General features: G+C 54.0%; 9 protein-coding genes across 9 annotated transcripts; 3 read left to right on the forward strand and 6 right to left on the reverse strand.

The window, feature by feature from the left end:
* Positions 1-182: 182 nt before the first annotated feature.
* On the reverse strand, positions 183-1,813 carry CC84DRAFT_1259960 (uncharacterized protein; the record flags this gene model as incomplete). Its single annotated transcript, XM_018184953.1, has 4 exons — positions 183-827; positions 884-1,217; positions 1,269-1,422; positions 1,498-1,813. The coding sequence occupies 4 exons, from the start codon at positions 1,811-1,813 to the stop codon at positions 201-203; spliced, it is 1,431 nt and encodes a 476-aa protein (XP_018034972.1). The 3' UTR covers positions 183-200.
* A 472-nt stretch (positions 1,814-2,285) lies between these two features.
* On the reverse strand, positions 2,286-3,703 carry CC84DRAFT_1165027 (Aldo/keto reductase). Its single transcript, XM_018178627.1, has 5 exons — positions 3,627-3,703; positions 3,477-3,564; positions 3,412-3,425; positions 3,047-3,218; positions 2,286-2,989 (listed from the first exon to the last, which is right to left on the reverse strand). Exons 1-5 carry the CDS (start codon positions 3,671-3,673, stop codon positions 2,318-2,320), a joined length of 993 nt encoding a protein of 330 aa, XP_018034973.1. The 5' UTR covers positions 3,674-3,703; the 3' UTR covers positions 2,286-2,317.
* CC84DRAFT_1165029 (FAD dependent oxidoreductase superfamily) lies at positions 3,627-5,426 on the reverse strand. The gene has a single exon (XM_018178628.1). The coding sequence runs from the start codon at positions 5,361-5,363 to the stop codon at positions 4,014-4,016; it is 1,350 nt and encodes a 449-aa protein (XP_018034974.1). The 5' UTR covers positions 5,364-5,426; the 3' UTR covers positions 3,627-4,013.
* Positions 5,427-7,390: 1,964 nt separating this feature from the next.
* On the reverse strand, positions 7,391-10,423 carry CC84DRAFT_1259963 (uncharacterized protein). The gene has a single exon (XM_018184954.1). The coding sequence runs from the start codon at positions 10,284-10,286 to the stop codon at positions 7,596-7,598; it is 2,691 nt and encodes an 896-aa protein (XP_018034975.1). The 5' UTR covers positions 10,287-10,423; the 3' UTR covers positions 7,391-7,595.
* A 405-nt stretch (positions 10,424-10,828) lies between these two features.
* On the reverse strand, positions 10,829-12,767 carry CC84DRAFT_1093034 (1, 4-alpha-D-glucan glucohydrolase; the record flags this gene model as incomplete). The annotated part of the gene is made up of 2 exons (XM_018174499.1): positions 10,829-12,486; positions 12,542-12,767. The coding sequence occupies 2 exons, from the start codon at positions 12,765-12,767 to the stop codon at positions 10,829-10,831; spliced, it is 1,884 nt and encodes a 627-aa protein (XP_018034976.1).
* A 1,154-nt stretch (positions 12,768-13,921) lies between these two features.
* Positions 13,922-14,999, reverse strand: CC84DRAFT_1121146 (putative NADP-dependent mannitol dehydrogenase). The gene is made up of 2 exons (XM_018175600.1): positions 14,135-14,999; positions 13,922-14,083 (listed from the first exon to the last, which is right to left on the reverse strand). Exons 1-2 carry the CDS (start codon positions 14,891-14,893, stop codon positions 14,042-14,044), a joined length of 801 nt encoding a protein of 266 aa, XP_018034977.1. The 5' UTR covers positions 14,894-14,999; the 3' UTR covers positions 13,922-14,041.
* Positions 15,000-16,552: 1,553 nt separating this feature from the next.
* CC84DRAFT_1093496 (uncharacterized protein) lies at positions 16,553-17,461 on the forward strand (the record flags this gene model as incomplete). Its single annotated transcript, XM_018174514.1, has 1 exon — positions 16,553-17,461. The coding sequence occupies one exon, from the start codon at positions 16,553-16,555 to the stop codon at positions 17,459-17,461; it is 909 nt and encodes a 302-aa protein (XP_018034978.1).
* Positions 17,462-18,077: 616 nt separating this feature from the next.
* Positions 18,078-19,456, forward strand: CC84DRAFT_1218051 (S-adenosyl-L-methionine-dependent methyltransferase; the record flags this gene model as incomplete). Its single annotated transcript, XM_018182959.1, has 7 exons — positions 18,078-18,137; positions 18,230-18,270; positions 18,324-18,406; positions 18,453-18,475; positions 18,528-18,666; positions 18,722-19,343; positions 19,393-19,456. 7 exons carry the CDS (start codon positions 18,078-18,080, stop codon positions 19,454-19,456), a joined length of 1,032 nt encoding a protein of 343 aa, XP_018034979.1.
* An 802-nt stretch (positions 19,457-20,258) lies between these two features.
* On the forward strand, positions 20,259-22,951 carry CC84DRAFT_1121156 (glycoside hydrolase family 3 protein; the record flags this gene model as incomplete). The annotated part of the gene is made up of 2 exons (XM_018175601.1): positions 20,259-21,069; positions 21,117-22,951. Coding segments are annotated over exons 1-2 (2,613 nt in total), but the record flags the coding sequence as incomplete, so codon positions are not given.
* Positions 22,952-23,920: the final 969 nt, after the last annotated feature.

A 23,920-nucleotide genomic window follows, 5' to 3' on the forward strand; every position in this document is an offset into this window, starting at 1 on the left:
TGAGAAGGGCTCCTCTTTCGAGCAACAGTGAGGAATTGTTCTTGACGCAATAAAACCCATACGCACAAATTTTGATGGAGAATGTGGAGAATGGAATGAAGGCGATGTTAAGAGGGTTGTGGTGATGAGTCAGCTACCGGTAGCGCATTCTGATGTCGACCCAAATCCCAAGGCCTCCGTCACCTTCCTCCAACATCCACTCATAGGTTCCCCGATCCGGCAGCCTCTCCTTTCGCAAATGTCTTCTTAGCTTCCAGATCTGGTGCTTGCTCGATCATGTTTTCCTCGGCGATCCCATCCGCTGCCTCGACGGGTACGTGATCCTTTACTACTAGCCAAGTCGGATACACAGCTAGACCTAGAAGAATTGTGTTCACAGCCAATGGCACCCTGCCACCTTTCCATTTCTTCGTGTTCAAGCCGAAAGACACGGCTTGTCCAAAACTCTCTTGGCCTCTTAAAATTCCTGAAAATCGAGATAGCTCAGATATATTGTCCGTCTTCGTCGCAAGAAGATAGTACAGCCAGTTCTGGAGCGATTGACGTGCAAAGTCCCAAAGTATGATCACGAAAAAGCCTTCAGTAAATCCGGAGTCCTCCCAATCCATTGCTGGTGGATTTCGGGTGTATTTCTCCTGTATGACCCAGCCGTAGGTCCAGGCGAGGATATGCAGCGCAATGACGTAGTAGAAGCCGAAGGTGATACGCTGTTTAACAGACAGTTTCTTGTAGTCTAGAAACATGCTGATCAGCTGGGATGATAGCAAAGTGCCAAAGTTTCCCACGAAACCGATAAGCGCTCTCGCGCGAACACCAAAATAGTACGTCTTAATACTGGTCAGCGACGCCGGACAAAGAGAGCGCTGCTCGGATGATAAAGTACCTTGAAGTTTCCGGAGTACTGATTGAAGTACGCAGCATAGAAGACCGGAAGCAACATCAGGACATCTTTGCGTTTGGAAGTGCGCCACAATGCTTTGACTTCGTCCTTGAATGACTTCTCCGCTTTGATGATGACCTTGGAGCCATCGCTTCGCTGAACCTTGTCTGGAGGGCTGAGCGCAAGCGCAAGTGGGCACGCGATACATTGTAGAGCGATGAACACAAGATAGGCTTGATAGCCTACCTTCCCCTTCTTTTTCGCTGATGCGGAGTGGTTCAGTGCAAGCACAATGGCGCCGCCGACCATCGGGCCGCCGGTGCGGAACCACAGCCAGCTTTTAACGGTGAGTGTGTGGTCTTTGCTGTCGAGCTGAGAAGCAACTTACATGTTCATGTATTTTCCGCGTTTGCCAGGCTCGGGATACCCAAGGGCGACGGTGCCTTCAGAGACCCAGAATAGACCCGCGCTGACACCGCATGCAACCGCGCCCACCAGGACAAACCAGACGTTGCCATAGCGGTTATTGGTGTACAGACCCGCTACCAATGATTAGCCTTCGAAGAATTGCCTCGGTGGAAGTAACATGCCTGAGTAAATCGGATACCCCACAGCACCCAAGAACAGAGTCCACGCCAATCCAATCCTGTTCGCAATCGGTGCGCCGAACAAGCACAAGAAGCCCATGATGCCGAAAATCAGAGCGTTGGCCGCATTCACAAGATATGGGTCAAGAGCGCCGGCGGCTCCGAGATCGTTCATCGCGTTCCACAGACCAGGTGCCAGGAAACCTACACCACCAATGACGAAGGCGTTGAAGAAACTCGAGCGATACCATTTTCGCGGGACAGTGGTGGTCGATGGAGCTTTGGACGTCGGGAGCGACACATCCTCGATGGAGGGACGTTTCACGGCGGCGTCGGAGGCTGCCATCGTGTACGCCGACTGGCAATGTGCTTGCTGTGATATCTCTGCATGTTGCGCTCGTGGCCTTTATTAGATCCCAGAGATTGCATGGTCCACCGTCGTGATCTGGGAGGCGATTGCGACATCGCAGGGAAGTCGTGGTGTTCGCAGGCTCGGCCAATGAGAGCGTCAGATGGAAGCGAAGACTACTCGAACAGGCAGGTCGGTAATGACTCGCCTGCTCGACAACGAAAGGTTTGCTGCACACTTTTCATGTTGAAGGGAACGGGCTGGGAAAGATGCTTTGCCAAGTACATTGGCAGCGGCCCACGGGTGACAGTCACCCGACAAGCATTCAACACATTCGACAAGCATCTGCTGGGCTCTTCTTTGAATTCTTTACGACAATGCTACTTGGATAGAACTAACACCTTTGCAGGCGAGCTTTTGACACAGAGCACTTACTGTGACAGCTTTCTCCAATTACAGGTACCCGCGGAGCGGCTCTCGTGCGAAAACAATCTACTCCGTTTAGATGATATACTTGTTGGGGGCTTCCTGCTCCTCAGGCTCGTCGAAGATGTTGATGCTCCAGCGAGGCTTGTTCGCTGTGTAAGGAACGTTATACCTCCTCCTACCCTGGTGCTCATCCGAGAACTTCTTGATCGCCTTGACGTCCTCCTCATCCAATTCAATTTCCTTGAAGTTCTCCGCGATACGAGACGCAGTCACCGACTTGGGGATGACCGAGTGTCCACCAATCTGGCTCCATGCAAGGATAACCTGTGCAGGAGTAGCACCCTTCTTTTCGGCAATGGCCTTGATCTCAGGCCGGGTAATGAGAAGAGGAATGTCGAAGAAGTTGTTACCGAAGGCGGAATAGGCGGTGATGTGAATGTTCTTCTCCTTCGCGTACGCGATGAGCTCGTCGCTAGGGAGGATAGGGTGGCGCTCGATCTGGTTGACGGCGGGGACGAGACCCGTCTTGTCAACGAGCTCCTTGAGCGATTTAGCAGTGAAGTTGGACACGCCGGTAGAGCGGGCTTTGCTCTTGGGCAACGCGTGCACAGCCTTCCATGTCTCGCTGTTGGGGATGGAGTTGTCGATGTTCACCTCATTGGGGTCGGAGGTCGCAGGGAAGAGATCGGAGTGGGGATCCTTGCCCGGGCCGAAGTTGACGGGCCAGTGGATGAGGTAGAGGTCCTACTGTGTTGTAAGCCATGTGTTGCAGCAATTTGCGGCCACAAATCGTAGACATACAAGGTACTCCAGCTCAAGCTCGGCAAGAGTATCGTCGAGGGCGGCCTCCACAGTCTTGGGGTCGTGCTGAGTGTTCCAAAGCTTCGAGGTAATGAAGACGTCTTCACGCTTGATGTTAAACTCCTTGAAGGCGCGCTTGATACCTTGGGCGACCTCCTTCTGGTTCTCGTAGCTGGTTGGTGGAAAATATTGTCAGCTCAATTTCTCCGAATGCATGAAGCCATAGCTTCTAAGCTACCCCACCACCCCACCGCGGGGCAATCCAGCCCAACAACCCAGGGTCTGCATGTTTTGTTGTCACAGTAGTGGGCGCGCCCGATGGCGGCGAGGTAGGAAGGGTGCAACGGCAACCAGAAGGTACGTACATCTTCGCAAGATCCTGGAAGCACAAATCAGCCATGTTTCCAAATTGCTGGGAGGGTTGACTTACAAGGTGGCGGTAGCCAATCTTCAAGGCTTCATAGACACCGTTGCCGACTTCGCCAGGAGCGGCTTGCCAGGTGCCATATCCCAATTGTCTGCGAGGCAATCAGTAAACACTCGGGCGTCAACAACCAAGCAGGAAAATGCTGGAACGTACGGGATCTTGTGGCCCGTGTTCAGAGTGACGGTCTTGCCGGAAGACATCGTGAAGGTATATGCTTTGCAGAGAAAATAGGTCGTATGAGGAAGTGCTTAGAATTGCACATGCGCAGGGGCAGGCAGGCGGTTAAGTAGCCAGCCAGCCACCCCCATGCGCAATGAGCCTAGGTGGCTGAGCGCGAGACGGCATTACCTAAATCCAGGAGTGCAGACAGCTACAGATGGAGCGCCATGTTGGGCCAGGGTACTAAAATTGTGAAAGATCACGATAGCTCTCGACCCCACTGGCGTCATTTGGAGGGGCCTAGCGGGGCAGGCGCGCCCAGAGGTTCGGTGTGAAAGCTACCGAACAACCACCTCAACAGCATCTGAATCATCCGGCGCTTCATCGTGTCTCCGTGAATGCTTTTCGTAGCCTTTCTGTGCTCGTTGCAAAGATGTCCGGTATGCCGAACTCGTCCTTTACATCGACCAAGTCGCTGTCCTCTGCTACCATCTTTGCTACCGCTTTCGCACCAGTCGGAATGAACGACATGCCGCCGCCATTGAATCCAGCAAGTACCCACTGGCTCTCTCGGCCGGGAACGCGTCCGATATGTGGCCAGCCATCCGGCGTCGAGCCCATTATTCCAGTCCAAACTTTCTCCGCCTCTGCTTCACTGTTCTCCCAGCCAAGAAACACGCGCTGCATGTAGTTGTCCCAGTACGTTTCTACCTCGCTGCTGAACCGAGTCGAATCGTCGAAATTGTTAAACCATGATGGCCGGTCAGACTTGAACATCGAACCTCCTCCACCAACAACGATACTTCCATCTGGCCGCGGGTTGAGGTAGTCGGCTGCTTGGCCAGAACTGAAAGTGATGTTGTAGGTATGGGAAAGATGTGGATGCACCGGGACCTTCGGCACAATATGCGACGCCATGCCGCGTACTGGCACAATGACATCCTTGAACTGCGGAAGGAGACCAGCTGTGTACGCATTCGTCGCGAACACCAACTTCTTCGCTTTCAGAACCCCTCGCGACGTAGTGATTGCGTTTGTCCCGTCTGCCAGCACAGACACGGCCGTGACTGGTGTTGTCGTCTGCACGTTCAGCTGCCCCGGATACCGAGCAACAAGGCGCTCCAGCAATTGTGCCACAAACTTGTACGGCCAGAGCGAGCAACAAGGAACACTTTCAGCCGCCTTTGCGCCCTTGATTGAAGTCACTTGCTCGAGAAATCGTGGTAGAGCGAAGCCGACATCCTTCGTCCAGGTATGGCCTGCTTTTCTGCTAGCCTGAAATATATCTTTCAAAGAGGCCGCATCTTCACCATCCAATTGCACGTCAAAACTCCGGCGGATCTCAAGCTCACAGTCCAGCTCTTCATCTTCAGCCACTTGCTTTAAGCTCGCGATAACGCCTTGCACGAACTTTTGCAGCTCGTCTACCCCACTTTGGCCCAGATTTGATACTTGGCTTGCAAGCGTGGAAAGCTTGATCTTCGAATGTCCTCCGTTGCGGGCGGTTGCACCGGAGCACAACTCGCGAGCCTCGATTATTACAACACTTGACGGTGGTTGCTTTTGGTTGAAGAGATGGTAGGCAGTGGTGATCCCGGCCATTCCAGAACCAATGATTGCAACCTCACATTGTGTGGGTAGTTCGGTTGTTGATCGTAGATTGCTGAATTTGTGCGGTTGACTAAGCCAATACGATGAGACGGGAGACGGAACGGGAAGCATTTGTTCCATATCTACACTGTGCTTTGTTTGATTTCTGAATATCCTAATCTAGGATAGATTATGGTGGTCAGGATCGTGGCAAGGGTTATATTTGTATACACCTGAGCGTCGTCCACATACGCTGCTGCGGAGAGCTGTCTGCCTCTTCATTGGCCAGCATGAATCCTTCGGCGTTCGGGATGCGCCCTGGACACTCCGAGATAACAGCTAGCTCCGACGTTTCACGCCATGCTTACACGTTACAATGGTTGTGTGCATAGATGATTCGCCATCGCCTTGTATAGGTCTTCTCACTAGTTACGACTTGGATCTTCCTTCAATTATCCACTTTATCTTCGCCACGAACCAATCTCTGGCCTCGAGGTTATCTTCCGTCTCACCCTCCTTCAGAGTTAGGATACTGCCCCCCTCAAGACGCCTCACAACAGTCCTAACCTCCGGTCTTGCAAAGTATGCCAACGAGTACCACGTCAAGCTTGCTTAGTCCCCAGGCGGGTATACTACGCGATGCATTGGCGACTTCAACGCGCCGTTCACAAGACCCACCAGTATATCTCCAATTTCAATGATCGCATGACCAAAAAGAGGTTGTATATAGAGCTAGTCACTCTCGACTTCAGGGTCTTTCCGTTGCGAAGAAACTGCAGCCCACCAAGCATGTTGAACAACGTCGTCATGCTACCAAAGTCACAGTGCGGCACCAAGCTGCTACGTCGGTCATGCTCTGGTTGCGGATAATAGCATATCATCCTGTACTGGCCCATCCTCTAGAGGTCGATGTGATGCATATCGATAAGCGCGCCCGGCTGCATCTGTAACGACGACTCCAGTGAAGCCAGCACGAGATCTTGGGTCGCGTTCGCGCCCCGAACAAACTCCTCATGGATGTTGCGATTACAATGTGACTTCTGGTGCGGGGTTCTGCTTGCCCATGTCAAGGATGTCTGTCTTCTATCTGTGCAGTCCACATCTTGAAGCGGTCGGGGCGACCCTTGAGATCGCTTTTGGCTGCGCCCTCAGGCTTGTATCTGCAGCGCTCTTGAGCAACGCGGAAAAGGCTGACCTAGGTGGCTTGCTTACCCTAAAAATTTCCCCCCTACAGACTGCTTCTTCACATCTAGATCCAACTTGAAAACTCCTCTTGCAATTCGAACGTTGCCTCAACTGTTGCGATGAACTTTCTCCCTTACTCTACATCAGTGAGGTTGAGGAGAAAGAAGCCATCCAGGGTATAAGCTTTGCAGAGCTTCTCGGCATCAGAAGTATTCCCATTGCGGTAGGCCTGCGAAAGAGACACGTTTCAGAGCGTTTGTTGGAATATCGGAAGTAATTGCCGGGATAGAGGGGGCACTGAAAGCCACGGCTGTAGTGAGCTGCCAATCACTTCCTTTCTCACTTTGATCTCCATCGGGTCGTCGATTCCATCCTGTCCTACATATTGCACACCCACAGCCTTGTCATCCTCGAAGAGCACCTTGTTGACCATATGGCCAACAATGAGATCATAGTTTGGACGGCTCAACACATCCCTATGAGCACTCAGACAGATACGCAGAGCAGTTTGATATCAAGCGTGTGGTGTTATCATGGCCCGACGCGCCTTCAAAATCATGAGTGATGTTGAATTTGGCGGCGTAAGTCGGGTCCGGTTCCCGGAAGCGAATTGCTTTCTTGTAGTACGGGAGCATGCCATTCCAGTCACAGGTGGGGCCGGGACCGCTGAGCTGCTACCGACGACGTTAGCAGTCAGGATACGGAACGTCTTGTTTTCGAGCTATTGCTGTGGCGCAGACGTGATGTTGTGGTATTCGCTTGGAGCGAAGGCTTTCGTGGGGTCTAGAGCTGGATCGGTTATATCGACTTGTCATGCATCAGACACTGGTCTGACTTCCTACATTCAAATGTTCTTGGGTAAGTAGATACTCATAGAAGTAACCATATCCGATCACTAGAACAGAGACTGTATCGCTTTTAGATAATTGCTTACGATAATTTGGAGTCAGAAAGGCTAGTCACTCTACTCATTCTCAGGATAAAGCCGATCTGCGACTGTCATTCTTTTTCATACAAGTCTGCCTCCAAGATGCGGAGAATACAAGCACAAATTACACAAAACGCCAAGCCAAACCCCCAAAACAACAGCAAAGAATACATCCCAACATATCTCATTTCATACCCCAAAATACGCCTTGTATATACAATGCAACGCTATGCCATGGATGCTCATTTCTCTCCGCTGCATCACTTCCTCAACATATATCCCAAATCCGGCAACCCCTCTACAATCGCCCTCACAACATCGTCTTCCTCTGCCTTCCTCCGCTGCGCCGAGCTCGTTGCGCTCGTGAGGGGCTGCTTTGCCGGCGGCGTGACGGGACGCGCGGTGGGTCTAACGAACGGCGCCGCAGGGAGCGGGGAGTTGAAGATGGACCAGGGCTCTTCAACGGCAGGCTGTGAAGGAGGTGGTGCAAAGGATGTAGATGGTGGAAGTGCGGATTCGAAAATAGAGAAGTCAGCAGAGTCGCCCCAGTTGGGTTCGTCTGAGGGTGGGGGCGGATACGAGGTTGAGTTGATGGTGGTGGAGTCGTTGTGCTCGTGGATATGTGGAGTGGTATCAGGCGATGGAGGTGAGGCCGGATCTGCAGCCATGACCGATTTCGTGGTTTCATCGTCTGTATTGAGTATGCCTTCAACGAACGCCCGGTTGAGTGTCTCATCCATGCTCGGTAAATTCACGGGCATCGCTCTCGCCATTTCCGGGGTTGATTCTCGTGACCTGTCCCGCTTCTTCAGCAGGTGCGGTCCGATGCGTTCCTCAGAGCCAGTGGGCACTAAAGCCTTGGCCCCGAAGATTGCTGAAGTGGGTGAGACGGTGCCTTTTAGACGCACAATAGGAGACGCATGAATTGGCGCAGTTGGTGGAGGCAAGGGCTGCAGTGGCGAAGATCGAGCAGATACTGGTGTTGTAGAGGTTGCTGAAACAGTACCGTTACGTGTTGGCGGTTCTGAGCATTCTGCGACAGGTGTGTGCACTCTGGAAATGGGTGTCTGGACGGTTGATACCACGGGTGACTCTACCATCTCACCCCATTCGTCGCCGTCGTCATCTGGTGCATCGGAAGGTGCCTTGGGAGGGGCGCCTGTGTCTAGCGCTCCGAGGTTGGCCCAATGATCGAGTTGCTCGGTGGGTGGTTCCGAAACAGGTATAATGGGCGAGGGTGTAGCCGTCGAGTTCCAGGGATCAAAGCTCACTCTGGGGGGTGCTTCAATCGGTGTGATTGACGGAGTCGCCGTTGGCGGGCCGTTGCGAATCTCCGTGGCGGTAGATGTCCTCCTATGCGATGCAGTCTCTCGTGGAGACGAACTAAGATCCATGGAAACCGCTCTTCCGCTTTGTCTTTGCAGCTTTGTAATTGCACTGTGTTTCGCAACTATAGGCGACGAGGTCGACCGCAAACCAGAATTGTCTGGAGCCGTGCGCGTGGCTGAAGATGGTGAGCTCCAGTCAAACGCAGCGGAAACATCGGTTGATAACGGCGGAAGAGCCTGGCTGACAGGACGAACTGGTTTCGACACCGAGGCTGTCGATGTCTTCCTGCTGTGAAGGGACGCAAAAGACGCTCTTTTGTCTGTCGGGGAGTGAGGAGAATCCCAGAAGAAAGACGCTCGCGCTCCTGGCCCTCGCCCTGCGATGCGGTCTTCGTTAGCCCATCTTGCGACGGTTTTGACCGCTTCTGATTTTATGTGCGACGTCTTCCAGGTTACGCGGATATAGTTGTCATCGACGGCGCCGCTGTTGTATTCACGCATAGTCTGTTTGCGCGTGATACGATACCAAGCTTTGCGGGTTGAAGTTGAAGATACTGGATCGTCTAGCGCTTCTCCCACTTGCGGGCTGTTCTTGACGGGCGGGAACAGTTCTGCCAACAGTTTGGAATCCAAGACAACATTGCCGATGGGGCCCGTAGGAAAACGTATTGCCGATGCTTCCTCGCCATCGCTCACCATGTCTTGTTCGCTTTGTTTCGACAACGATGCTGGTTGATCAGAGGTTGCTTCCACATCCAGCTGAGCTTCAGCCGCTTCTTGTACAACCTCGTCCTCGAAGTCGCCAAAGTCATCATCCACGTCCTGCTCGAGAATTTGGTGATGTTCTGTACCGAGGTCGGTTTCTTCCGATCCCTCCAAATCATCATGTTGTGCCTCTGCACTCTTCACGGCTGCGCGCTCTTCCTCAACCGATGTCCGCGGCGACTCGGTAGCCGCCTCATTATGACTGCCATCGGAATGCGATTCTGAAGACCGTGTAGAAGCATCGTCTTCGCGAGGTAGCTCTCCAGTAATCTCGGCTTTGATTTGTGCAGGCGTATCATCCGCGTGAATCGTCGTGGCCGAATCCGAAGTCTCCGAAACGCCATGCTCCACGCCCTTCGAGCCCTCCACCACCTCTTCGATCCTGCTCCACTCATTCCCTGCCTTGTGTTCTAAACTGTCATGACGCGCACGATCTTCGTGGCCGGTATGTGAATCCCAACTTGACGCGTTTTCTACGCCGTTCGCGCCTCCGTCCTCAGATGCATCCTCTTCCGTCGGCGCGGCCCACGCGCTGAACCCCTCCTCTACGCCCGTCCCTTCCACGGCATCATCTTGCGCATCCCAGCGTATCTTCTTCACCGCATCCCCTCCAAACTCCCTCTCTGTTTCCGCATCTTTTCTTGGGCTCGGCGTCGTCGCCCACGCATTACCCCCCCACCCCGCCTCATCTTCAAAGCCATTGAGAAGAATCGGCTGCGGCCTCAGCCCCGGGCTTGACGTCGCATTTTCCCGCGGCTTCGCGTCTGCTACCTTCGCGGGCGGCGCGATCGCGCTGGTCGTGTGCGTGTGTGTGTCAGTGTCGGCATCGTCGGCCCAGGGGTCGCCCCAGTGATCCATGGTGGAGATGGTGAGAGCGTCATAGTGGATGGCCCCGTTATAGGAGCATCCTTGGGAGAGCCTGCTCGTGCGGTGTTGGCGTTGGGCGACTTGTGTACGTTGGGTGTGCACTGTGCAGGAAGTCGTGTTGCGGAGGCTCGGAGGTGTGGCGCCAAGAGATGCCGCGGTCCGGCTTAGTGTTTCGGGCGGCTGCTATTTATTGTCCGATACGAGACATTGAACTTCATGGAAATTCATTGGGCATATTGAGATATATCTTGTCTTTCGCTACTATTTGAGATGCGCTCGTGCTACCAGAGTGAGGGCTCAGTTAGCACCACCCTCGAGGTTGCTCGACCACCAACCTGCCGAGCTAAGAATCTCTTGAATGTGAAACAAATCTATTGGTATAACTGATGAAAAATCTAGGCAGATATGTGCCCATCTCCTAGTTCGCATGCACGGTGTAACACAAACAGTGTAGCAGCCATGACCATTGACATTGGCATCCAAAACCCGATTCTGGTACATCCATCTCAAGCCCGGTATCTAAAGTATACACCCTACTCCATCTGATTGCCCACCGGCCCGTTCCAGCTATCCTCCACTGTCTGCTCTCCTGGGCTCTCATCCCCGCATTCCGGCACTTCCAGGCTTCGATTTTCCACCTCATATAGCACCTCCCCGCTCGGCTCTTTCCTCAGGAATTTATATTCGAGGTCCGCGCCTGCCGGAAGCTCCACAGTAAACGTCCACAGCGGCCGCGCATCCGAATAGCTCGCCGCACTGCCCGCAAGTGCATCGCTGACACGCCAGTCGCCCAGGTCCGATGAGCTGCCGAAAAGGTAGATATTCTCGCCGTAGAAGGTCGTTGCGTTGAGGTTGAAGGCAACGAGATAGGTGCATGATGGTGCGTCTGACGGGGCGCCGGCGGCGACAGCAGGTTTGTAAGTACCTTTCACTGAGCTGGGTGTGCAGACGGTAGGAACTTCGAGCTTTGATGGGGAGCCCCACGAGGAGACTTGACTGTAATCAGAGGTAGCTGCTAGGCGGGCGGCACGCATGGTTATAAAGGAGGCGTAGGACCAGGTGAGGTCGTGCGCCGAGAGTGACGTGCCATTTTCGCGACTGTACTGTTCGGAGAGAGCACCATTTTCGGGCGTATATTTCAGGGCTGTTTCAACGAAACCGTCGGCGTACGTGAGGACGGCATCAGTGAGCTTGGTGAAGTTGGAGGAGCCGCCTTTGGTGTAGCTACCGGGTTGGGCGGATGGGTATACCGATTGCCAGAAGGCGAGCGATTCATCGTCGATGCTGATGGTGTTGACGGTGCTCCATTGTTGGATTGCATCGTAGAGCTGCTCTGCTACAGCCAAAGTGGTTAGGTACCAAGGATTGCCGTTGAAGTAAACATCTTCTGCGTAGCGGCCCGTTGCTACACCTGCCCCTGATTCGGAAACGCCCTGGTTGATAGTATAGATAGTACGGAATGCATCAATGTACTGTTTCAAGTTGGCCAGCGCTCGTGAAGAGCAAGGTTGGAATAAGGTATCATCACACACGGCGTCCGGGTCGAACAAGGCAATGGAGGTGAGGACGGTATTGGCGTCGATACCGCTACGGCTGAAGCCGCTTTGCTTGACGTTGATGTTTGCCACGGCATAGTTTCCATTCCAGAAAGTCTGTAGGAAGCAGAACACATTGGGAGCCTGAGACTCGTAAGCAGATACATCTTGCTGTAACCGCTGTCCAAGCGTTGCACCCTCGATCAATGCACGATACTGCGCGGCAGTGGTGAAGAATGACGATCCATCGACCTCTTCCCAGAGATCGAAACCGGTCTGGTTCCAATACTGGGCGACGTAATTGAGGTCGTTCTGGATGATTGGCCAGATGTTGTCCGCTTCGGTTCCGTCCGAGTCAATGCCGGTGCTGAGAAGGTACCGAGAGTAGGTAATGAGAGCAGTCGCACGGAGAGCCGGTCCATCACGCTGCGGTCGTCCCCAGTCCCCGTTGAAGCGTGTGAGATTAGCGTAGTACTTCGGCTCGCCTAGTCCACGTCCGGATCCCAAAGCACCTGAAGGGTTTGAGATAGTCTGCACGATAGCTTGCGCCTTGACATAGTCCCGGATATACGGTTGGAGGTCACCCTTTCCGTGCAGAAACTCGTCCACAACCATCTTGAGAGTCAACGCTGCGTCTCGCGTCCACGTGTAGTAGTCTAGATGCCATTAGTCCTGCGGCACAACCTCCCAGAACGTCATTTGTATGCTTACAATTGGGATTGTCGGTGGATGGGGATGCGATGAGGACGCCTGCAGAAGCTCCTGGTGCCTCGCTTCCATCTGGACCGAAGTTGTTCAGCACTCCCTGCAGAGCGATAGTGGTCTCGCCCTCAATACGGCTGGCAAGATCTTCAGCCCGCCGTTGTCGAAAAGCCTTTGCTGATGCCTCGTCCAGTAAGGTCGCTGCCAGCGCAGCAAGGAGCGCTTGAAACTTCATGTTGTGGCAGGGGGTCAAGTCGAATTGTTGCTAGCAAGGGTCGAGGTCGCGAGGCTTTGGAGTCTTTATAGGGCCATACTCTATAAGACGGTCGGCTAGATTCACCTGGGTTGTAGCGTTGGTCGGGGCTCCATGACGTTCCTTCCGCCTTCACGATCTGGTCCACAGTGTCGGGACCTAGTGTCGGGACCTAGGGTATCGTGTCACGCGGGAAGTCGGGCCAGCCGTATGTAACCATGTGCCTGTCAACTCAGCCCTGTCCAAGGCTCCGCATGTGCTTGGTAAGGCATCATTGACTGTCGCGTACAACGACGGGTGAATACTCGCAGGAACTATGACGTTGTTGGAAGGTGCTCAAGGCGCGTACTGCGCGTCAGCTGTACCAAAAGAGGGTCCTGGGTAGCTTGCTGCGCTACGCGGTTGGGATTGGTTGGACAATGCAATCTTAAATGTCCATACTAGGCCATGTGATGTCTGCGGAGGTAGAGAATCTGACGCTGTACCAAGAGAGCTGAGCGATGTTCCATATTGCTGTTACCCCTGCTGCTCATCATGCATGCCTTCCTTCGCTGCAGAGCTTACCTCAACATTGCCTTCCGCCATCAAACGGTTGACCCCAGCATCTACGAAGTTGTAACTCGATAAGCGTTCATGGCAGTCGGTTCTTTCCTATAGAGCCGATGTATGGTGAGAGCTGGAAATTTGCAATTGTTGAAGTCCGTCCATCCAGAGGCGTCGCTTCCGCATGTGAAAGCGCGCGGACGCCGGAAACGGCTAGTACCTCAGTATCCCATGCATTCCCCGAGCGTGTGGCGGCGCCATCCCTTTAAGGCTGCGCAACAAAAGGATCTGTGGAGAGAGCGGTTCTACGTAACAGGTCGAGTCGGACCGGCTCTGCTTCCATTGCGTTGTGGTCCCTTTGCTCTTCAACTGCGCCGCGGAGCTTAACAGCCAAGCAATTGGTTGCCGAAGTATGCATGCATGCTAAGATTGATGATTTGCATTGATCGACTCGCTCATGAACTGTAACTCAATCAACACTTAGCTTCAACACGCGACAGCATGATGGCACACTTACCCAACACTGATAACAAGCGTTAAGAGCCCAATGCTAGAGTCAAACAGATAACACGATGGCCACGCAGTGTGCAAATGCTGTGAGAGGAAGTTGAAATATTTAACATTTAATTTAGCGTCCAGGTATATGGTCCACCTCGTTCAGCTTTTCCTTATCCCAAACATAAATCATGACACATTAATTCGTAGCGAGACGTTTACCTGGTGGTGTAGCCTCCGTCAATGAGGAGATCGGCACCCTGTCATCACATTAGCAATTATCGGGTAGCAGGCAAGGTGGCATGACTTACAGTGGTGTAGGAAGAGGCGTCAGACGCGAAGTAGAGGAAAGCCCCCTTGAGCTCCTTGGCCTTGGCGTCACGGCCCATGGGGATCATGGAGTGCCAGAGCTTCTGGATGTCCTGGGGAACGAAGTCGGAAAGACCAGTGTCAATGTAACCGGGGGAGATGGAGTTGACACGGGCGAAGTCCCTCCATTCGTTGGCGAGCGAGCGAGCCATGTGGATGCAGCCAGCCTTTGCGACATTGTAAGAGGTCTGCTCCTGGGGGTAGTTGGCGATGTGGCCGGACATGGAGGCAGTGAGGATGAGCGAGCCGGTCTTGCGCTCACGGAAGTGCAGACCAACAGCGCGGGCGCAGTTGTAGGAGCCAGTCAGATCGGTCTGGATGACCTCGTTCCACTGCTCAACGGAAGCATCGAGGATACCGTTGTCGGCGGTCTTGCCGGCGTTGGCGATGAAGACATCGATCTTGCCAAAGTCCTTGATGACATCCTGGACTAGCTTCTCGACGTTGGCGTAGTCGCCGACCTGGCACTTGTAGGCCTTGACCTTGACACCGTACTTCTGGCTGAGCTCCTCGGCGTTCTTCTCGGCGCCAGCTGAGCGAGAGTTGTAGGTAATGGCGAGATCGGCACCGAACTCAGCGCAGCCGCGGGCGGCCTCGATTCCGATACCAGTAGGGCCTGAGGCACCGGTGACGACGACTACCTTGCCCTTGAGGGACAGGAGGTCCTTGAGCTCAGTGGCTTCTGGGATGGCGGAAGGCATGTTGATTGAAGATGTGGGTAGGAATAGAAAGCGGTATCAGAAGACAGTGAAGAGGAATTGGGATGGAATGGAGAGGGATAGGAGAGGCTGAGGAGGGGTACAAGTACTTGTAGTGTTTAGTGGGAAAAGGGTGAGCTCGTCCATTGCTTTTGGGCTAGCTGGCGACGGCCAGTGACGTTGCTGCGGGAGGCTTTGTCGTTGCCTTTTCGACGTCATGGAGCGGGTCCGATTCGCCAATTGGAGACGTGTATCGGCTGACTATGCGCATTGAAGATGGACTGGTGGCCGAGCTACCCACCGAAAGTGGGCTGGAGAGAGTCTCGGTGCCCGCTGCTTGCTTCTGCCCCTCCACGAGCATATCGATAAGCCGCGCACAGGTTGCACGCGCGCCCAAGCTCCCCCTGGTCAACCATCCACTCCAGGCCACCCCACTGGCCGACGACACGATCGCGATGCGATGCACTCTGTGATCTGGAAAACTCTGCTCGATCCAGCAACAGGGGCCACGTCTGTCGCAGGTGTGCCGCGCTTCTCCTGCCATCTTCCGTTCGTTCGGACGTCTGCTGTTCCATCCCGCATGCACAGTCAGCCGTTTACGAGCTTGACAAACTCATCTCCAAGACCGCGTTGCCCGTCTGTACCACCGTCAGCAGAGCGCCTCCTGCAGTAGCCTGGTCTCGTGCAGCATCGCTCTATAGTTCCCACGAGGCTTCTCTTTGTGACTGATCCGTTACTAAGGCCACAAAGCAGCATGTGGCCCGCTTCAGCTTCCGATTAACCACTTGCGGTCATTGGTAGTTGCTCATACATTGTGTACCTGTATCGTGTACACATTAATCAAAAGTGCACATCAGTTTCGTCGGATGCTGCACTGGGCCGATGTCGAGCCATTGTGCCACATACCATAGCTACCAGGCGCTTGAGCCTGTGAGGCATTTTCTCCGCGCGTCGATTCCCACGGGGCGGCGCGGGGGTGCTACCAACGGAAAAGAAAAACGAGCAGTTACCTCTTATCAACACCAACATCTCACGTATTACGGAGTACAAGTCCGAGGAGATTTGTACGCGTACTCCGCGAAGCTGGCCTAAAGTATCGCATCCATATGAGGTGGAGCGGGCGGGTATCACATCAACCAAGGGTGTGGACGTGTCCTGTGCCTAGCTGGCACTGTGCTTATGCATCGTGTAGTCTTGCCGGCATCGCCACGACATTGTCCCACGGCCGAGTCAGTGAGTGGGCACCTTGTAGAGCTCAGTGCTCGTTTGTAGTCGTTAGGCCTAGACTTGGAAGAGCGTTCGGCCGATGCCGGCGAACATGTACACGGCCCAGGAACGTTAGAAACACGGTCACACGTGATGCGACATTCACCTTGCACCATCCCTCCATCGACCGCATATTGATGAGTGGCCTCTCATTTCTTGCCTCCCTGCGAGGTCCAATGCAGAGGCTTTGGCAGTCAACGTGCGGCCAAACCCAAGGCGCTAGCCTAAATTAAGCAAGGGGCCAGAATTTCCAAAGTTGCCGCCATGTCAGCCCAGAGCACCCAACAAGCACTGTCCAACCTCCGCTCTATTCCTGAGCGTCTCTCTCTCTCAGTCTATCCGTGGATTCCTCATCGTACCTCCTCCCAAACCCGACGCCGACGAAACATTGCCAGAATGGTGCTCCATGGCCTCCTCCCGAAGCCCCTCCCTTCCAATGATGTAGTCGTGGGCCAGCTCCTCACGCACCCTCTCCACCCCGAACGCGACGGTTTCTACTCGCAGAAGGCACACGAAGCCGTGGATGAGCTCAACGACTACCACATCCAGCTGCGGTACAAGGACGTCTTCGCCGCCGACGCCGAAGGCCGCTTCATGTCCAGCTACGGCTCCAAGTACGAGCTTGGCCGCATCTACAGACAGCCCAACCTCTTGACGGTCACAGCCGAGCAGATGATCCAGCGCACGAGCCAGCGACCCCGCGACGCGTTCAACGCCGTGTGCAACGACCCGGAAGCCCAGCAATGGATATACAATCTGGCCAAGCAGCAGCAGGACTTTTACGTGGTAGTAGGCATCACGGAGCTACACAAGGCCGTCTTTAAGCGGGCCAAGCTACGGGATGCGGGCGCTTCCCGAAGCCTGCACGAAGCACCGCTTGACAAAGACGCGAGGGTGCCCCGCGCTCTGTCACGAAGGAACTCTACGCTTGGTGGTCTCGGCAGCGAGCCGTCCATCTCTGGCGTTTTCGGCATGGACGTACGACGCTGCACCGCCCGCATCTCGACTCCAGCGGAGCCACACAAACTCGAGGATATAGGCTACCACTGGTTCTACTACGACGTCTCGGGCAGCGCAAACAAGGAGCAGCTGATCGTTGGATTGGGGGAGCCTCTCAAGGCCAACGAGCTGCGTCTCATGCTGGACTTGAACGAAGAGACTGTTCAGGGAAATCTGGACGCCATCAGCCAGCTTAGTCTCGATGCTCTGAGCGCCGCGGCCAGCCCTATGCTCAAGCCTAGCTCTCCTGCCTTGAGGGGTAGGTCACCCTCCCCGCATCCACAGCTCAAGGGCATTGCCCAATGAGTCCTCACATCTTCCCCTCCTATTTCTTTCGGGTCGGGTTTGGGAAACTCCGCCCGGGCAAGTCTCGAGCACGGACATGACGGTATGATAGAGCTGCTTCACTGTTGGCGATGATTCACGGCCGCGATTTTCTTGTTACTCGGATTCCTAGACTGTGAATCTTTTCCTATACCCCTGCTGCTATGGGCCGCGTTGATAAATGCGCATCAGTTGCAATTGAAGCGTTTTGGCGGCATACATTTCTCGCACGATAGAGCGATTGCATAGACAAAAGCGCTTCCCCACCACCCACTTCAACGCGCGTAGAGTCGACGTGGCAGTAGTATAGCAGCGCTAAGCACGCGATGCGAACTTTACAGTCAAATAGTCCCATCTCCCCACTGCTCTGGGTGACATCTACACCCCCCAAACCGGCAGGTCCCACGGACCGACTGCTAGACCAGGGTCCCCTCCACGCTTCTGCACTGCAAGACAAAACGGGCAAAGCACCAGCTCCTCCTTCAGCTACGCCCCAAAACCTCGCGTGGCCCGCAGGCATCTGCGTGTCACCCTTGTGCGGTGCGTACATACTACATACATACATAAATTAGAACAACATACATATTCGTCGTCCACCATGGCCGATAACAGCGCCCAAGAGCCCGAATACTCTAATGCGCTGATCCCGGAGAGCGATGTAAGTTGAACGTCTCCAGCGGCTTGGCGCGCAGGCTAGACACGCGGGGTTAAGTTTGGCGCCGCTGAGGTGCAAATGTTAACAAGGCGTAGGACAGCGACATCGATTCGGCAATCGGTGGTTTGACGTATGCGTATGTACAATCACGGCACAGTTCCATCTGCAACAATGTTCACGAGAGTCCAGGTCGTCGACGACGAGCGCACGAAGCGATGTGTACACTTCGGTGGAAGAGTTCGGGCGCACATATCATGGATACAAGTCTGGCAGTATGTTTCCTTCACATCTTCAGCAGTCTTCGCTAAAACTCACTAGAATATCTCCTCCCCAATGACGAAGTATGCAACGGTATTTCTCAACTGTTAGCAGCCTCTCTTACACCATGAACAGAAAGAGAGAGACAGATTGGATCTCCAGCACATGCTCTTCACCATCTCATGCGACGGCGCTCTAGCCCTCGCGCCCATCGGTAACCCGAAGCGCGTGCTCGACATAGCAACAGGCACCGGGATATGGGCCATGGATTTCGGTAACCATGTCACCGCTCGCGCCGCAACCGACGGAAGGTGTTGACTCGCTTGCAGCTGAGCAGTATCCGGACGCACGCGTGACCGGCACCGACCTCTCACCCATTCAGCCCAGCTACGTCCCCACAAACTGTCAATTCGAAATCGCAGACGCCGAAGACGAATGGAACTACTCGAGACCTTTCGACTACATCCACGGACGCGCGCTGCTCACATGCTTTGCGGATCCGCGTTCCATTATCCAAAAGGCTTACGACAACCTCGCACCCGGCGGTTACCTCGAGCTCCAAGACGGTCTCTTTCCGTTCCAGTTCATGGACCCACAGCCTCCGCCAGAAAATCCACTCCGCTCTTTCCTGGAAACAGTAGCCGAGTGCGGTTCCAAGATTGGACGGCCGTGGAACAATGTGCAACATTACAAACGATGGTTTGAAGAAATTGGATTTGAAGCCGTTGAGGAGAAGAGGTTGTACTGGCCATGTGGGCCATGGGCCAAAGGTGATAAGATGAAGAAGCTTGGTGTTTACTTCTTGGAGGATTTGAAGCATGCTTTCGAGCCGGTAGCTATGAAAATGTTTGTCAAAATTCTTGGGTGGACCGAGGAGAGGACGAAAACGTATATGGCTGAGGAGGTCATGCCATTACTAGGGGCGAGGAAGACATACATGTACGAGACGGTGTAAGTATGCGGGACAGAGTGCAGAGAAAGGATATGCTAATGCGGACAGTTGCTTTACGTATGGGAGGAAGCCGCTCAATCCTCCCCCAGAGCAGTCGGTAGACCAATCGTAAGGCCACCAACGCCTTGAATCACCCTGCGAACAGTTTTCCTATGATTGCATGATCGCGGAGTATGCATTGCGCTCGTTTGAGGCCTCATTCAACCCTCCTCGATAGCCCGTTGCAGCGCTGACTGCTAACTTCAATGTCAATACGTAACACTACAAGACACAAACGCAAGTCACGCTGAAACCGCATGCTAAGTGAACAGAAAGAACCTGTAAACAATTACCAGTGCCATAATCCCATCACCGCTACATCCTTCGCTGATTCGGATTAGCAGACGATTGCCGTTTGTAAGACTTGATTATGATAGCACACACCGAAATCCGCGAAGACTCGCCGAAGTCAGTTCCAGTTTACGTACGCCCGGGCAGCGGAGCATCACCGCTATCAGCATGCATCTTTTCGGCATGATCTGCACCGGCGGAGTATCTTTGCCGAAACCCTGTACCCCTCCCCCGCACCCAATGTATATCGCATCCATAGCTTTGCTCGAATCCCCACTTCGACACATCGTCTACAAGACAGGGTCCTGCAAAGGCAAAGCCGGTACATAGCCCGTTGTCACCGTTGCATCGACATGGGATCTTGCGATCACACCATGATTATCATGGAATCCCGATTTTGGCCGCCCAGTAGTGGATGAGATCGAGCACTGAAATAGTCGCTTTCTCCAACGTACCTCCTTGATGTGTTTTGAGGTACACTGATGTCCAGGATGCGGTCAGCCATTTTGTTCACGATAATAAGCCTGCGAACTCTCGCGCAGCAGCAAGACATCGCCCCGCGCCTCGATAGTCGCGCCAAACCAAAAGATGCGTTCATCGATGATCTTCTCTCACGGATGGAAATCCCAGACCTCGTCCAACAGCTGCACCTTACTTTCGCCGATAACATCATCGGCCCTGCATCGGACAATTCGCTCTACGACTATGAATTGCGCTTTACGCCCAATGCCTCCATAGGCCACATGCACGATTGGTACCCGCTCAACAAAACCTACTACAACGACCTCCAACGGCTTAATATTGAAAGCTCGAAGCTCAAGATTCCTTTCTTGCACTGGGCCGAATGCCTCCATGGCGTAGGCAGCTTCGAACAGAGCATGTTCCCGCAGGCTCTCGCTCTATCGAACAGCTGGGACACCGAGCTCGTGCACCGCGTGGGAAGAGCGATTGCCGCCGAAGCGCGAAGTATCGGCGTTCACGCGTGCCTTGCGCCCGTGCTCGATCTGTGCAAGGATCCGCGCTGGGGCCGGTGTCAGGAGGACTGGGGTGAGGATAAGGTCCTAACGTCGCACATGGGTGTCGCTTTTGCGAGTGGCTTGTCGAAGAACGGGAGTTGGGCCGAGAGCGATGCCGTGGCGCCGGTCATGAAGCACTTTGCAGCTCATGGATCGCCGCAAGGTGGGAGTAACGGTGCGCCGTTCATGGGACACGGAAATCGCGAGGTGCTTGAGGAGCACCTTTTGCCATTTAAGAGTGTAGTTGATAAGGGTGGTGTGAGGGGGGTGATGATGGCGTACCATGAGTTGGATGACGTGCCAAGTCATGTCAATCCTATGCTTTACAAGCAGTTGGACGAGTGGAAATTTGATGGATTCGTGACTGCTGATGATACTGGTATATTCTCTCGCTCACACTCACGCAAGTCACGCTGATTATGCCAGGCATGAAACAATTGCAGACAGGGCACAAGGTCGCTGACTCCCCAGCCGATGCCATCGGCCAATATTACAAGGCTGGAGGAATGGTCCAATTCTACGACTACCCTCTCTATGAGCTGTTGAATGCCACCAGAGGGCTTATCGCCAATGGCACGGTCGAAGAAGACTTACTTCGAGAAAAGGTCCGCAAGGTGCTTGGGGTCAAGTACGACCTTGGACTGTTCGACAACCCCTACATCCCCGACGATGTTGATCCTTACCAACTTACTATCAGTCACATCCCCCTCACCTTGGAATCAGCGCAGAAGAGCATGGTGCTGTTGGAAAACAGGAATAAGACCCTACCACTGAGAAACACGAGTAGTGAAACCATTGCATTGATCGGTCCCTTTGGAGACATCCTAAATTATGGCGATTACTCCGGCCAGTACGGGATGGCTCCTGTGGCCAACTCGACCACACTCCGGCAAGGCATCTTAACTCATCTTGAGGGTACCAATGGGAAGCTCGTGTCTAGCATGGGCGCGAACACCTGGCTGTACAACGCACACTACCCCATTCCCCCATATCACCTGTCAGCCAAAGGCTCCTCTGGGGGTCTTCAAGCTACGTACTATGCAGATACTAACTTCAGCGAACCAACCGTGCAGAGGATCGAAACACCAGTGGGATCTTGGGGCTTGTACCCTCCATCCGGTCTCTCATCCAACAACTTCAGCGTAATCTGGGAAGGCGAACTAGACCCTGCAGTCAACGGCGACGTAGATGGCTGGCTAGGCGTCGCGGTCGGCGCCAATACCACCGCAAGGATCTTTATAGACGGCCACCTGCACGTCGACGTCCCTCTGACTACCGCCGGGAACATTCTTTCCAACATCCCTGACCGCTCCTACTCCATCAACAACAGCACGCAGGCGCCGCCCGGCTCCGAGCCGTTCACTTTCAAGGAAGGCCAAACCTACCACATCCGCCTGGAATACCAAACCTGGAACCTCTATCAGAAGATCGAGAATCTTGGCTCACTCAACTCCCAGGTCTACCTCTTCTGGAACCTCGTCGACCGCACCGATCCCGTAAGGAAAAGCGTCGCCCTCGCGCGCACCGCAGACGTCATCGTCCTCACACTGGGCGGCGCATGGAACAGCGACGGCGAGTCCGGCGACCGCGCCACCATGAACTTCGCCGCGAACCAGACCGCGCTCGCAGAAGCCATCTTTGCGCTGGACAAGCCCGTCGTCTTGGTCCTCCACGGCGGCCGCCCTTTTGCTGTCCCGGAGTTCTACGCCCGCGCCGCCGCTGTTGTGGATGCGAATTTTCCAGGGCAGAACGGCGGCCAGGCGATCGCGGATGTGCTGTTTGGCACGACGAATCCTGGCGGGAGGCTGACAGTTAGTGTACCTGTGCATGTGGGGCAGCTGCCTGTGTACTACAACTACAAGCAGACGGCGAAGAAGAAGTGGTATACCGACATCGAGTCGCTGCCCTACTATCCGTTTGGGTACGGGCTATCATATACTAGCTTCAACGTGTCGAACTACCGCGGCCAGACCGCCCGGGGTTCCACGTCCAACTTCACGGCAACAGATTCACTCGTATTTGAAGCTGAAGTCACGAACACCGGGGACATGGCGGGGAGCTATGTGGCGCAGGTGTATCTGCTACAGCGCGTGAGTGCGATTTCACAGCCGCTGAAGCAGCTGGTGGCGTTCCAGAGGGTGTATGTTGGGGCGGGGGAGACGGTGACGGCAAGGATGGAGGTCGAGGTCGAGAGGTACTTAAGGATGTTGGATCGGGGGTATGAGTGGGTGGTGGAGAAGGGGACGTATACGTTTGCAATGCTGGACAATGGGGGATGGGATGCACTATGGAATGCGGATGCAGGGGGCAATGTTACGATGAAGTGCTTGGGGTAGCTGATCGTGAATAGCTAGAGGATTTAAATGGAGAGTCTTAAGCTGTTAGCAATTCTAAGAGAGCTCCGGTCACAATTAGTCTAGGAGACAAGCTCTACAGTGTAGGCTGGGCTCGTTCGACTCACAGGAAGTGCACGGACGGGCACTTCCTATCGACATTGTTCCATTGTCTGCAAAGAGCCAATCGTGGAGAATCGCAGCAGGACATTGAATCAGCATCTTTTGCTTTAGTCCATAGTATCTATTCATCTCGATTTCTATCTATCAAGCTACCATCAAGGGCGGATATACTTTTATGAGTATTTGGTACTCTGACGATAGCCCAATTCTAATTTCTGTTCCCTCTTCAGAGGACTGTTTGTCAATGATCATGAGGTGCGGACGATATGCAGGGGTCAACCAAAGCGGAAGCAATCTCTTTAAGTGGAAGCGACCTCGTAGCGCTACAAAGTCAGGAATGAATACGGCCGTACGGTAGAGTTGGACAAGCCGCGTCCTGGGGCCCAGTTGAACGCCGATACGGCTGTCTTCGCGACATTACAACAACGATTCAGACCATGGGACCACCATAATCGCGAAGAATTCAGTTCAGACTATTTCGATATAACCGAGGATGGGTATTGGGAGCAGAATAACTTGAATGCCAGAGATTGAACGCCACACTTGTCGAAGAGCGATATGGAGTTGTTTGAATCACCACTTCCATTTGATCTGCCTGCCATGCGGAAAATCCTTTTGATTTTGGTAGCAGCATCCGAGGGAAACCTTGATCGATATGCCCGTCTGCGACGTCCTGGCCCCCGATTAGAGGTGAATTGAATTGTGTGATCGCGGGAATTCACAAAAGTATCGGTATGGCAAATTCGCTGGGGCGCAACCCCGACATCGTATCGG

Source organism: Paraphaeosphaeria sporulosa (genome assembly GCF_001642045.1).
Source record: "Paraphaeosphaeria sporulosa strain AP3s5-JAC2a unplaced genomic scaffold CC84scaffold_6, whole genome shotgun sequence".
Taxonomy (NCBI): Eukaryota; Fungi; Ascomycota; class Dothideomycetes; order Pleosporales; family Didymosphaeriaceae; genus Paraphaeosphaeria; species Paraphaeosphaeria sporulosa.

What these genes read in the sequence shown, in the direction of transcription:
- CC84DRAFT_1165027 (XM_018178627.1), bottom strand. Translation starts at nt 3,673, where the DNA reads ATGTCTTCCGGCAAGACCGTCACTCTGAACACGGGCCACAAGATCCC. An exon ending in AACACGGGCCACAAGATCCC is followed by an intron (nt 3,565 to 3,626) that starts GTACGTTCCAGC and finishes ATTGCCTCGCAG; the next exon opens with ACAATTGGGATATGGCACCT. An exon ending in AGCTTGAGCTGGAGTACCTT is followed by an intron (nt 2,990 to 3,046) that starts GTATGTCTACGA and finishes ACAACACAGTAG; the next exon opens with GACCTCTACCTCATCCACTG.
- CC84DRAFT_1165029 (XM_018178628.1), bottom strand. Translation starts at nt 5,363, where the DNA reads ATGGAACAAATGCTTCCCGTTCCGTCTCCCGTCTCATCGTATTGGCTT.
- CC84DRAFT_1259963 (XM_018184954.1), bottom strand. Translation starts at nt 10,286, where the DNA reads ATGGATCACTGGGGCGACCCCTGGGCCGACGATGCCGACACTGACACA.
- CC84DRAFT_1121146 (XM_018175600.1), bottom strand. Translation starts at nt 14,893, where the DNA reads ATGCCTTCCGCCATCCCAGAAGCCACTGAGCTCAAGGACCTCCTGTCC. An exon ending in ACGCCTCTTCCTACACCACT is followed by an intron (nt 14,084 to 14,134) that starts GTAAGTCATGCC and finishes ATGTGATGACAG; the next exon opens with GGTGCCGATCTCCTCATTGA.